The sequence below is a fragment of the Microtus oregoni genome, unplaced genomic scaffold (genome assembly GCF_018167655.1).
Source record: "Microtus oregoni isolate MIOR12 unplaced genomic scaffold, Mior012 000010F_ref0000083, whole genome shotgun sequence".
Lineage (NCBI taxonomy): Eukaryota > Metazoa > Chordata > Mammalia > Rodentia > Cricetidae > Microtus > Microtus oregoni.
Genome location: NW_024543069.1, coordinates 44,126,186 through 44,140,149, shown reverse-complemented (window position 1 = coordinate 44,140,149; position 13,964 = coordinate 44,126,186). Strand labels below are relative to the sequence as shown.

The 13,964-nt window shown below is 44.9% G+C and overlaps 1 protein-coding gene across 1 annotated transcript; it reads left to right on the top strand.

The window, feature by feature from the left end:
- Window positions 1–10,537: 10,537 nt before the first annotated feature.
- On the top strand, window positions 10,538–12,572 carry Rpl22l1 (ribosomal protein L22 like 1). The gene is made up of 4 exons (XM_041659315.1): window positions 10,538–10,604; window positions 11,668–11,760; window positions 11,906–12,027; window positions 12,349–12,572. Exons 1-4 carry the CDS (start codon window positions 10,596–10,598, stop codon window positions 12,491–12,493), a joined length of 369 nt encoding a protein of 122 aa, XP_041515249.1. The 5' UTR covers window positions 10,538–10,595; the 3' UTR covers window positions 12,494–12,572.
- Window positions 12,573–13,964: the final 1,392 nt, after the last annotated feature.

Here is a 13,964-nt window from a genome sequence, read left to right as displayed (position 1 = left end):
TAGCTTACATACCACAGAGGGGGAATAATGGAGAGGGTTGACTATAGCTTACATATCACAGAGGGGGGATAATGGAAAGGGTTGACTGTAGCTTACATACCACAGAGGGGGATAATGGAGAGGGTTGACTATAGCTTACATACCACAGAGGAGGATAATGGAGAGGGTTGACTATAGCTTACATACCACAGAGGGGGATAATGGAGAGGGTTGACTGTAGCTTACATACCACAGCCTTAGTATCTCTCTGCTCCCTGTTGGACATCCAAATGGGGAACCCCTTGTAGAATCACCACATGTTAAGATCATGCAGCCATGCTTCCTGGGAAATTAAACATCTATTTCCACAACACATTCAGCAGATATTTCTAACTATAATGAACAGCTGTGTGTTGTCTCAGAAGGCTAACTAGCAAGGTGTTATCTGCCTCTTGGGAGTTCTTTCAAAGTGTAATCAAAATAATATTCTGGCCACACCCAGAGATGATTCCCAATGCTCAAGTGACTTGTGTCCTGAGTTAAGGAGAGCCCAGAAGGCTTGGTAAGCTCGGTTACTGTTAGATCCCAACACATTCTCAGAGAAAGGATGGGCATATGTTTAAGTAATATTCATAGAGATCAGTCTTTTTGTTTTCAATTATGTGCATACTTTAAATTATGGGCACTACATTTTCACTAATATATAGGCACACACCCATCACTCGCATCCTGAATTAGAGAAATACCTTTCCTTTAAAAACATATGGGACCTCCACACACAAAAATACTAATATTGAGATATTAAGAAGACAAAATGAGGGGGCTGGAGAGATGGCTCAGCGGTTAAGAGCATTGCCTGCTCTTCCAAAGGTCCTGAGTTCAATTACCGGCAATCACCACATGGTGGCTTACAACCATCTGTAATGAGGTCTGGTGCCCTCTTCTGGCCTGTAGACATACACACAGACAGAATATTGTATACATAATAAATAAATAAATATTTTAAAAAAGACAAAATGACAAGGTTCTATGGAGATTTTAAAATTAAGTGTACTAGGAGGGCTATCACTGTAACCCCAGTGCTACTGAGTCTAAGGCAAGAGGATGGGGCATACAAGGCCAGGCTAGGCTACATAGATTCTTGTCTCTCACACGCAGCTGGCATTAAGAAACCAATTCCAAGTAAAATTCAAAGCAAAAATGGAAAAACAAAAGGAGTTCCTACCTGGAAAATTTGAAACCTAATATACAATAAAAAGTCTGTAAAGAGTTTCTCAAGGATAATAAATAAAGCATTATATTTCAGAATCTCTAATAAAGTAGCACCAGAAAAATTAATAGCATTAATGTCTGTATTGGTAAAAATGGAAGTGTGAACATGAGTGAGTTTAGTCCTGAGCCAAACAGCAGTCAGCAAACCAGAAGGAAATAACAGAGACCAAAGCAGGAATAAGAGAGAGAGAGAAGTCCAAGTAAAGTTCTAATTTAAGAAGACAAGGAGCCATGCTGGTGTACATAGCAAGTTCCAGGCCAGCCATGACTACATGAAACAAACAGCAGATAAAGACAGCGGAGGGACGACGTGACAACTCAGCAGAGAAAGGCCCTTGCCACCAAGCCTAATGACCTCAGCTGGACCCCAAGACCCACATAGTGAAGGGGTCGACCCATAAGTTGTCCTCTGTGTATCTTGGCATGTATGTACAATTTCCTAGATCACAGCACAGAAACATGAAGCGAGTAAATGTGGTTTTACAAATCGGTGTCTAGCAAATAGATGGGGTTTTAAGAATAAGTAGATTACAGAGGCACAGAGATCATCTGTTCTGCGTGTTACAGCACAATCCTTGGTACTGTCAGTGGGGCCGAGACCATTCAAAAGGACCCTCCAGAAGAAGGTGCACCTTCTGCTCTAAGAAACATCATCTGATGCACAAGCCCAGGACACACAGCAGCAGAAAGAGGATGCATTAATACAGATGGGTCGTAATGAAGGCTCTGTTCAGAGCTCTCCTGCCTACATTCATAGCAGTTTTTCATGGAGCAAATACATATACACACACGTACAGGTGTTTATTAGATTGCTTATACATATTTATAAGCACTTTCTCTTTCCAGCACAGACAGTAATGTGGCCTTCAGGTTTTCTACTGACCAACAAGAAAGACCATGTTTTTGCAGATGTACACTGGTTTACATATTTTTTTACCATGAAAAGTAATGAGTGTTGTAAGTATTCTCTTCCCCATTGTTGAGAACTGCTGCTTTACCATAAATATCAAGCATACACAACATACATGTCTGGGAACTTTCAGTTCACATATCTAACCACAGAACACTACGGTTGCAATTTAAGTACCAAATGTTTCAATTTCATAGAAAAGTTTCCTTTATTTTCCTTCAAATTCATCATCTCTGCTCTGGTGTCTGTGCTTCCATGTAAACTGTAATTGGTCTGTTGAGAAAGCAGGCGATGAGCATAGAAAGCTGTTGCTTGAGATCACGGTAGTCGGTAGTTCTGGCAAACTGGCTTTACTGGACTGGACTTTCAATCCATGAACACTGAATTTATTTTTTATTTTATTGATTCTTTGTGGATTTCACATCATGCATCCGATCCCACTTATATCCCTGTCCTCTTGAATCCACCCTCTGCCCTTGCAACCTTCTCCCAAAAATAAAACCAAATTTAAAAGAATTAAAAAAAATAAATCTTTATTTAAATCTATTTATTATGTACGCAGTCTTCTATCTGCATGTATCCCTGTGGGCCAGAGAGGGCACCAGATCTCATTACAGATGGTTCTGAGCCACCATGTGGTTGCTGGGAATTGAACTCAGGGCCCCTGGAAGAACAGCCAATGCTCTTAACCTCTGAGCCATCTCTCCAGTCCAAGAAAAAAAACTTTAAAAAATCCTGTGGAAGCTGTAGCGTGGCCCGTAAGACACACAGTTTACCCTTTAATCTGTTCATCTTTACTGTTCATTACCACCATTGGTCTGGCTCTAGGCCTCTGGATTCTGCACCACCACAATAATGGGCTCTCACTGGGGCTTGTGTCATGGAGATCCTGCTCTTTGGGATCTGAGATTCATCTCCTTCACATGCCCTGACAGGTTATAGATGAGGTGGATGTTGGGGTGGCCAGCTCATACCCCTGATTCTGGACCTGGGCGGTCAGCATGCTAGCTTTCCCCTCATCATTACCTGGGTGAGCACTCCAGCACTGCCTAAGCTAGTTCACCCAGCACAGCCTTCAGCAAGGAGCAGGGCCAGTTCTGCTCTCTGGCCTCAGATCTGGGTCCCCTCACTCATATCATCAGCCTGGCCTGCTCTACTGTTTGGCCCAGGTAAGGTGCAAGGCCCGCCCTCTCTCCCAGTTGTTGTGAGGGCATACAAGGGGAGCAGGGTCAGCTCTAGTGTGCTGCCCAGGAGGGACGCAGGACCTGCTCTCCTCTGTGCCATAATTGGTCTAGGGCAGGGCTAGTTCTCTCACTCTTGTGACCCTGGGGCCAACTCTCTCACCTGCCTCAGACAGCCAAGTGCCCAGGCATCTTTCCCTCACCCATGCCACTGCATGGCAGATGAAAAGGGGTCAGCTCTGTTCTCAGGCCCTCAGAGTCGGCTCACCCGTGTCCCAACCTCAGGGGCAACTCTAGTGTGCTTCTCAGGTGATGCATGCCTATGGCGAGGTGTGGGACCATCTTTCCCAAATGCGGGGGCGAGCGAGCTTTCCTCTGAGGGAAAGGGTCAGCTTGCCTGCACAGGACCAGCCGTCTCGGAGCCAGTGAAGGACAGGGTCTGCTCAGCACAGCATGGTTTCAGGGACTCCTGTGATAATGCGGGCCATAAACATCATCTCAGACTCCAGCTCCCGCAGGGCCATGGACCCAGACATTGCCCTTGGAGCAGCTTAAACCAGGCACCACCACAGCCCAGGGCAGCACAGGCTCCTCGTGCCCACATGGCCCTGGCAGTAGAATGGCCCCCGGGCCACGTGGTCCCAGGTGGCTAGTCAGACCCCAGCATCCACAAAGCCCTTGGTGGCAACTGGAGTCATGGACACTACATAAGACCCTGACCTCTGCCAGGCCATGAACTCAGACATGGCCCTGGGCAACAGCCCATACCTAGATGGCTCCAGGTGGTAGCACTGGCCACCCAGAAAAGCTTGGCTCTGGCCAAAGCACAGTCCTCAGACACTGACCTGTTATCCACACGGCCCTCAGTGGCAGGACAGCAGGATCCTCAGGCATCACTCAGATTCTAGCTGCTGTTGGGCTCTCTGCAACAGCCCTGGCCTGGGTGATACCATAGCCCTGGGGGCAGTGCAGACTGCTCAGATGAGAATGTTCTGGTGGCAGCATAGTCCTCAGACTCCCTCAAGGCCAGTTGCAGCCAGTGTCCAGGTATCTATGTGGCCATGGGCATCAGTCCAGACCTTTGCTATGATAGGACCATAGACCCAGTTACAGAACTAGGCAGCAGCCCAGGCAGAGATGTCACCATGGTTCCAAGTGGCAGCAAAAGCCATCTGAACCAGCAGGGCCCCCACAGCAGCATGGCCCTCGGACACCAACATGACTCCATGTGGCAGCCTAGACCTTCATATCGGCATGGTCTCAGGAGCCACAGACATCAACACAGACCTTGAATGTGGCAGAGCCCTGGTCCGGATGATACGATGCTACAAGCCTCAGCATTATACAGAGATTGCTCAGACATCTTTTCATGAGAGACTTATCAGAACCGAGGGATCTGGTAAAGGCTAAACCAAAGGCAAGGCCTTTTGGTATTATTGCATTGGGAATAAAGTGGCTGTCCTTTGCTGTAAAATATTCGCTATAGCTGACTTCCCTTCTGTTGAATATGTGGGAATGAATTCCCACAGTTCAGTTCTGTTTCGTGAGAGCAGTTTCCCACTGTCAGGCCTTGTTCCTCTCTCCTAGGTGACTGCAGAGCTCTGCCTTCCTGCAATTATCTTTATCAGCAGACATTTGGTCAATGTTTAGGTTTCGGGCATAGGGCATTATTACCTGCTCATCCATGTGGGATATGGAGGCAACATAGGCCAGGGACATCAACACAGATACTGACTGTGGCAGTCCCAAGAACCCAGACATAGTCCCTGATAACAGGCAAGGATGTCACCAGAGCCCCAGGCGGCTTTGCAGGCCACCCATATATGGATGGCCCCCATGGCAGTGCATGGCAGACACCAACATGGCTCCAAATGGTGACCCAAACCACGGGTCCCTACATGGCCCTCAGTGATGAGAGGAGCCACAGACATCAGTGCAGGCCCCCTCAGCAGCTCCAGGGCCCTGGATCAAGACCTAGTCCTTGGTCATAGCCCAGGCCCAGCAATCTTCCTGGACTTGGGTAGCTAGTTGGCATTTCGCATCAGCTCATTCCTTCCCACCCTCATCTCTCTGGATCTGCCACTGGGGATCTCCAAAGCCCACAAACCATTCGGCCTCTCTCTTCCACCTCCTCACACTGTACCCTCGCCACAATGGTGTCCAACCACCCAGCACTAGGGCTTTTGGTTGGGTCACAGATGGTACTTGGTTGAATACTGTGCGACCCAGCCATAAGGGATGGCATGAAGCTGTTTCTTTTCCTTTCTTCTGTGCCCAGGTCTAGAGACCTTGGTACATGGTACAAAAGTCTGGGGGCACCATCTGTGTCCATCACTGATTCGGGCCTGGATGGGGCCAGTGGCTCCTGGTTGATTGTGGCACCCACAGATTCAAAATTGAGGGGGGAAGGCTATGTCCACCAAAAATTCAACAAGCATTAAATTTTTAATCAACTTCCTTTATCCAATTTCTCTCAATTAAATTTTACAGCTCCTTCATACAAATCCTGTGCATCTTCTGACACCTCTCCTTGGGTGTTTACATATCTTGTGCTGTTAAAGGTGACGCCGTCCCCAGAGAAGCTAGGTAACGAGGAGGACTGAGAGGGATGCATGGATTGCCCTGGGAAAGGGATATTAGATGAGATCTCCTGAGTAAACTAGGGGCAAAGGGGGCTGGCAGAGGGGAGAGGATGGGGGATGAGAACATGAGGGACTGGGATGGTTGAATTGGGGAAGGATGGAGGGGATCTTGATAGAGGGAGCCATTCTGGGGTTAGGGAGAAACCTGGCACTAGGGAAACTCCCAGGAATCCACAAGGATGACTCCAGCTGAGACTCGTAGCAATAGTGGGGAGGGTGCCTGAACTCATCATAGAGCCTTCATCCAGTAACCGATGGAACCAGATACAGAGAGCCATAGCCGAGCACCAAGCTGAGCTCCAGGAATCCAGTCAAAGAGAGGCAGGAAGGATTATATGAGCAAGGGAGGTCAAGATTATGGTGGGGAAATCCACAGAGACAACCAAACTTGTGGGAATTCACGAACTCTATACCAACAGCTGTGGAGCCCTCTGCATGTGGGAGACAGTTGTGTAGCTTGGTATTTGAGGGGCTCCTGGTACTGGAACCAGGATCTATCCCTGGTGCATGAGCTGGCTTTTTGGAGCCCATTCCCCATGGTGGGATGTCTTACTCAGCCTCCATGCAAGGGAGAGGGGCTTGGTCCTGCCTCAACCTAATGTGCCAGGCTTTGTTGAGGCCCGGGGGGGGGGGGGGGGGGGATTGTGCAGGAGGAGGTGTGGAAAGGAGAACTGTGGCTGGAATGTAAACTGAATAAAAATAAACCAAAAGATGATGACACCTTCCAATTCCACTTTCTAATCTATTTCTGTTACAGAGATACGCAATTGGCTTTGTGCATGAATTTTGTACCCAGCATTCTTAACTCACATAGCAACTCTGATCATTTTTGCATAGATTTTGTTAAACATTTCACAACAATTATTTAAATCACACATCATGATATAATACCCCATTTGCTGTATGACACATTGCTAAGTACTAATAATTTATCTGTGAGTATGGGGTGTGTGCGTACGCACAGCAAGTGTTTGTGTAGCAAGTGCTCTTAACTGCTGATCCCTCTTTGCCAATTCCTAATTTGTTTGTCTGGAAGTCTGTGTCAAATTTCCTGCCATTGTCTATTAGCTAGACGTAGTTGGTTTACTTAGGAATGATCTGAGGTAACAGAAGTAAGGAACTAACAGACAACAGAAGCAAACAGCACAACTTCTAGGGACAAGCAAGGCACAGCCCGCTAGACTCTCACAGTCACGTCGAATGCACTTCACAGGACTGCCCTGCACACCACGCTTTTCTACCTAAAGGTTTCTGCGACGTGAAGCATGGCGTACTCATGGGAGCTCACACTTCTTGCCAGACCACACACTGGCAGCCTGAAGCACACAGGCTAACTCCTTAAACACAGTGTTTATCCTTGGAGCCTCTTTTCTAGAAAAAAAGGAAACCGACGAACAAAAGCTTGAACACAAAGCTGGTATAACTGTCATTATTTCTCCCTCAAATGCTTGGTAGAAGTAACCAGGGAAGCCATTTGGCTGTTTTTCTTGTTGGGAGGTTTTATTTACAAAATGAATTCATTCAAGAGACGGAGGAGTATTCTGATATTCTCTTTGTTTGTTTTTCCCTTTTATTCTTCTCTGAAATGTTATATCCTGACTGCAGTTTCCCCTCCCTCCTCTCTTCCTATCCTCCCCCCCAACACACACACCTCATCTCTCTCCTAGATCCACTTCTCCTCCGGTTTCCTTCAGAAGAACAGGTGTCCCAGGGATATCAACTGAACACGGCATAACAAGTTACAACAAGACTAGGCACATACCCTCATACCAAGGCTGGACAAGTTAACCCAGGAAGAGGAAAAGGGTCCCCAAAGCAGGCGAAAGTATTAGACAACCTCTGCCCCCACTTTCAGGTCCCACAAGGACACCAAGCCACTCATATTGTTCATTCTGATGTAAGCTTTGGTAGGTTGTATTTTTTTGGAAGTTTTTCATCTACTTTGCCATTTTTCCCATAAGATAACTGGCACCATCTTTTAACTGTTTTGATTCACATTTGAGTTTTTTGTTTTGTTTTCTTTTTGTTTTTGTTTTTGGTTTTTTTTTTTTTTGGCACAGTGTTTCTCTGTATAGCCCTGGTGTCCTGGAACTCACTCTGTAGACAAGGCTACCTTAGAACTCAGAGATCCGCCTGCCTCTGCCTCCTAACTGCTGGGATCAAAGGCATGGGTCCGTGCAACGTCTGTGGTAAAATAAGCATCATAATTACATAATTTACAGCTTAATGAGTTTTCATAAACTAAAAATATTAGTAATATTAATATATCCTCAAGATGTATAAATAGAACATTAATGAGAACATTAATAATTAATAATAACATTAATAGCACTCTAACTCACAAGTCAGACATGACTATCACTGCTATATCCAACTGGTAATCTTTAGAATTACATACAAATTAGTAATTGTTTTTGTTCAACATTTCTTTTAACATACTAGCCTTCTTTCTACCATAATTTTTCATTGTTCTGAAGTCTATCTTTCAGAATTCCTTCCTGAAGCTATATGGGCAGAAAACAAGGAATTCTGTTATCTAAAAATGTCTGAAATGCACCTTCAAGTTTTATTCTTTATAAATGTCACATTGCTGCCTTTATTATTGCTGGTGTGATATCAGGCCCTTTAGTGGATATATTGGATTTTCCCTCTTTGGAGTCTTTGGAAATAATATTGTTTTTGTGTCCTGAAGGCTCACTAAAATGTATATGGAGGACTGTCTCTTTTAAATTGTTCTACTTGGGATTTGTTTGGCTTCCAGAATCTGAGAATGCAGCCATTTGTCTGTGTTTGTTTGTTTGTTTCTATTATCTCTGGTATATCCCACTGGATCTCCCAGCTAGTCCCATTTAGAGATAGCAGGAACTCTGGCATCCTTGTCTTGAATCTATTTTTGTTGTTGTTGTTTCTATAATTCCTTCCTTGTTTGTTTGCTTCTGTCCTCCTTTTTTCCAATTTCATTTTATTACTGGTATTTGTGTGTCTGTGTGTCTGTCTGTGCATGTATGCTGTGTCTAATGCTGCATGTGTGCCTGCCACCTCATGCATGTGGAAGTCAGAGGACAGATTTGGGGAGTCTGCTCTCTCCTTTCACCATAGGCTCTGGAATTGAACTCTGCTCAGCAGGCTTGCTAACAAATACTTTTACCTGCTAGACCTTCTAGTCAGCCTTCACATTCCTCCTTTTCCTTCTTTTTCTCTCCATTTTTTTGTTGTTGTTTGTTTTCTTCAAAGTTTCAATATGTTGTCAGCTGATTTCAAACTCATGGAGCCAAGTGATCCTGCTCCAACCTCCTGAGGGACTGCTGTCCCGCACTAGGCTCAGCTCTTTAACGTTCTCTTGCAGTTTAGTTGCTGACTTTGATTTTCCTCTACAGCTGTGTCTAGCCTCCTGTTTAGCATAACTTTTTAAAGTTCTTTATAATTCAGCTTTTGTATTTTTAAGTACAAGAAGTTTTTTGTGGTTTACATTTTAAATACTGAGAAAATTTAACTCTCTGGTCCCCTCATGTTTTGATATATGCTTAGCTCTTCATCATACAGCAAATGCTTATTTTATGTTCTGAATATTTTCAATATAGGCAGGCTCTGTGATCTGATTTGATAAGTATGGGTGGTTAATCTTTATTCATAGTGGTTTGTTTTCCTATGTATCTAGTGATTTAAAAACTTGCCAGCTCATAATTCTGGAAGCTTAGCTCAGGGAATTCTTCTTGACTAGATCAAAGATGTGTTTCTCCAGAGAGCATCTGTGCTTCTTCCTGGCAGCGGTCCAAGCTCGCATTAACTGCACTTTTAGATTTGCAATTCTATCTTGGCAGAGCTAATTCAAACTCCAGATATGTATGAGCATAGCTTGCCTTTTGGCCCTCAAAATATTCTTTTACTTTACTATCAGAATAGCCATAAATTACAAGTCATTTATAACAACATATTTTAGTCATTTTAGATGGCCACATAATACAAGTTTTACAATAAACTTAATCTACAATATCCTATGTTCTTTTTTTTTAACTGACTCAGTTATTCAGAATCCAATATCGAGTAAGTCCAACGAGTTAAATTTATAATTTGTTGGAAATACATCTGTCTACCAGGTGTGGTGGTGCACATCTTTGATCCCATCATTTATGAAGCAGAGGCTGGAAGGTACCTGTGAGTTCAAAACCAATCTAGTCTTCATGGCTTCCGTGATAGCCAGGGCTCCATAGTGAGACATCCTTGACCGTAAACACATAAACTTAGAACTTTTTCTCGGGAGGATTATAATCGCAATATAATAGAGAGGATCCTAAACCAGCGTGAGACTCAGCCTTGCCCGGAGTTGAGAAAGACGACTCCTGCACCCTTGAACATACTTCACTCTGCCTTGTAAATTTGGGAAGCCCGTGGCCAAGAGCAGAGGAACCAGTTTAACGACCACTGCCCGCTAGAGGGCGCAGGAGGGAGCCCAACGCCACGCCTCCGTTTCCTAGGTGACTGAAAAAGCACGCCAGCCCACATCCGGTTCCGAGTTGCCGACGGCTTGCGCGCTCTGCGTATGACGTCACACGTACCTATAAAAGCGTGCGCGCACCGGCGGCTCGTTCCTTCCCACGGCCGCGGGACAATATGGCGCCGGTGAGTGTACGCTCGTGCGGTCCTTTTAACATAAACTAGGTAGCTTCTGCGTCCAGCGAACAGGAGGAAGCACCTCAGTAGGAAGACCGTGGGCCGTAGCGTCGCCCCGGGATCTCTACCGATGAGGTAGAACGCGGGGCTTCGGAAGCTTTCGTGGGTGCCATGCGGCCTGGCGGAGCTGGGCGGGCCGCCGGTAGTTTACCCAGGCGATGGCTCGCGAGGTCGGTCTCAGGGCCTCCTGATTTCTCCCTGGCTCCTGGTGACCTGTCGCCGCGGTTACGTGGCCCGTCCGCCGTTGCATATGTTAAAGTCGGGACCTTAGCGATACGAGAAGCGTGGTTTAAACCTTTTTGGGAAGCAATTTTAACAAGATGTTTTGGGTTGTTGAGTGCCTTAAACCCACCGGGATTACCTGTTCGTTCCACGGCCGTGAGTAAATCGAGGCCCATCACGATTGGTTCAAGTGCTAGTTCAGGGTTTGTGATAAGTGGAGGGTGGGGAATGTCCTCGGGGCGCACACTTAAATACCTGTGGGGTGTTCCTGACCCTCCCCTGGGGAGGCATGCTGGGATTTGGAGGCCGGACCAAACACAACTCCCAGGCCAGGGGACTGGGATGGATGCCAGGGCCTGGGGTGACGCTCCCAATTTAACACTACAGGGAACGTTGGCAAAGCTACCTTAGGAGGAAGACTTACTAATTTGAGTCGTTTGGGTGGATCTGTTTGAATGAATTGGAGCAAAGCATAGAGAAACACATTTCTCTGTGTATGCAGGCTTAAATTTAGACAGAAGCAGGTAGTATTTTGAATTGAAGTTGGTAATTACAATACGAAACAGTTCTTTGAAAAAAAGCAAATAATCTCCCTATGTGTTCTAACATTGCTTTCCATTTGTGAGGCATGTAATGGCAAAATGGAAAGTTTTTGTTGGTTAATAAGTGTTCCCTTTCCATGCAGTACAGCCTCCTTTAGGTATTCAGTGGTATTTCTATGTGTTTTTCTTGGAAATGTGCTGTGTAAGCTGAGTACCTTGCATTGACGCCATCATAATTGTGCTTGTAGCAGAAAGACAAGAAGCCTAAGAAGTCGACCTGGAGGTTCCATTTGGACCTCACTCATCCGGTGGAAGATGGAATTTTTGATTCTGGAAACTTCGTAAGTGTCTCTCTTTCTGTGACTTTATACTTGGCGTTTAAATGTCGTGCCTGGTATTAACCTTAACTGTGCTCCTAGGGTGCCTTCCCTAGTGACCGTCTAGGGTTCCCTTCCCTAGTTGTGCACTTTTTCTCTTTGTGAACAGGAACAGTTTCTCCGGGAGAAGGTTAAAGTCAATGGGAAAACTGGAAATCTTGGAAATGTTGTTCACATTGAACGCTTGAAGAATAAAATCACAGTTGTTTCTGAGAAACAGTTCTCTAAAAGGTTAGTTCTTGTGTTTTAAATTGTATATTTAAATGGAATGTATAAAATGTAACATTTTAATCCGTTAAGGTGTTTGTACATTAGAGACAGGGTGAGGATGCTGTTATTGCTGTTCTCCCTGCTGGTTTCAAAGAAAAATGGTATAGTGTAGGTAGAGGGACAGCGGATTTCATGGGATGTAAACAGTACATGGGGTTGAGCAACTGCTCTTGTCCTTATCTCTTAGAAATAAAGGACTAGTGGATTTGGGGAGACAAATGTGGCAGTGTGCACCTCCATAGTAGGAATTATGTCTAAATGAAGTCATGGTTTGTCTCCAAGGTATCTGAAATATCTTACCAAAAAATACCTTAAGAAGAATAATCTCCGTGACTGGCTTCGTGTGGTTGCATCTGACAAGGAGACCTACGAACTTCGCTATTTCCAGATTAGTCAGGATGAAGATGGCTCAGAGTCTGAAGATTAGATGGCCTTTGTATGCTTTAAAGAAAAACTAAAATTGGACTTTTTCAGCAAATAAAAACCATTGCACTCTTAAAAACAAATGGGTTTGTAAGTGTACTGGGTGTCTAGAAAATGTGTGGTTGAGTAGCCCGATCCTTGTCTGGAGAATGCTCTTAATAGAAAGGGTCTGAGTGGATTCTGTGCTGGTTGCCTAAGACGTCTAGCTGGGTGCCACAGTTGAGTCTTGACCACCTAACTTCTGATTGTCCTTCTAGGACTTGATGGGCCCTCAATCCTGGTAAAATGGAAGATGGGGCAGAAGAAAGTGTCTTACACAACCTGCATGGTCTTTCAGTATTCTGGTTCTTCTGTGGGGCTTTGGCATAAGTAGCATTACCAAATGTCTTCCATTCTGCTTTGTAGATTGGAATGGTTGGCAAGTGCTTGCCTGTTTCCCTGAACTTACCCTAGTGTGGCAAGACTTGGGACTTCTCTTGGCTTTGGGTCCTATTTCTGTTTTCCACAAGAGGGTAGTAAATAGCATGCTTCTCTCTGTTGGCACTGGGCAAATAAAAACTTCCTAGCTTTCGCTTGCAAAATAATTCGGTGCTAGAAAGGAACTTTCTAGATTTAGTCAGGTAAGACTGCAAAAACTTGCATCTGCCTTAAACAGGAAGGCAATATGGGGCAAGAGGTAGTCCAGACGAGTGGAATAATGCTTGGAATTGTTCCAGGGTGTTGGGATCTGATGGGGTCAAGGTGAGTGCATGCAGAGGTCCAGTGTAGTGTTTTGTAGAAATGATAGTCAACAGATTTCCAGAAAGCAAGTATAATGAAACACTGATGTACTATACAATAATTTACCTTGCATCTTTTGGAGGGTAGGCAGAGTCTGAATTCTGCTTCATAGCCCATATATGCTAGAAGATAGTAGGTTTCATAAGGAAACCTAATCGGGAGTCTCTACCCACTTCAGTGTTGCCCTGGGAAGTGTTTCAGTTCAGGTTGAAATGAGTGTGGGGTGCTTTAGTTATGATCAGGAAGTAAGATAATGACTGGAGATTGGAACACTTTGGGGATTGTAGGTAAAGATAGCGAACATTCACAAAATGGCATGGTGGGTCAGTCCTGTATGTAACCAGTGCTTCCAGAAGTGGAAGCAGGAGGAACAAACCTTCAGGGTCATCTTTGGCTTCAGAGTGAGGCAAGACTGGGCTACACCAGACCCTATCTCAAAACAACAAGAAATTGTAGAATGCAGACAGGATACCATTTCCTCCATGCCTTCCCTACAAGGAACTTGAAATAATCTGGTAGTTACTATTTAAATGCTTCCAAATTAATTTTATATTTAATATGCACTAGGGCCCAGGTTATAAACTATGTTACAATAAGATAATAAGGACTAAGGAATTGCAAGTTTTTGTCTACTTAATTTTGTAGCTGCATGCTTGATAGTGTTTGAGACACTGCCTTAACCAGAAATTTCTACC

Bases quoted from the DNA above. Each gene is read 5' to 3' on its own strand.
- Rpl22l1 (XM_041659315.1), top strand. The intron at 11,761-11,905 runs GTAAGTGTCTCT...CTTTGTGAACAG, and splicing joins TTTTTGATTCTGGAAACTTC to GAACAGTTTCTCCGGGAGAA. The intron at 12,028-12,348 runs GTTAGTTCTTGT...TTTGTCTCCAAG, and splicing joins GAGAAACAGTTCTCTAAAAG to GTATCTGAAATATCTTACCA.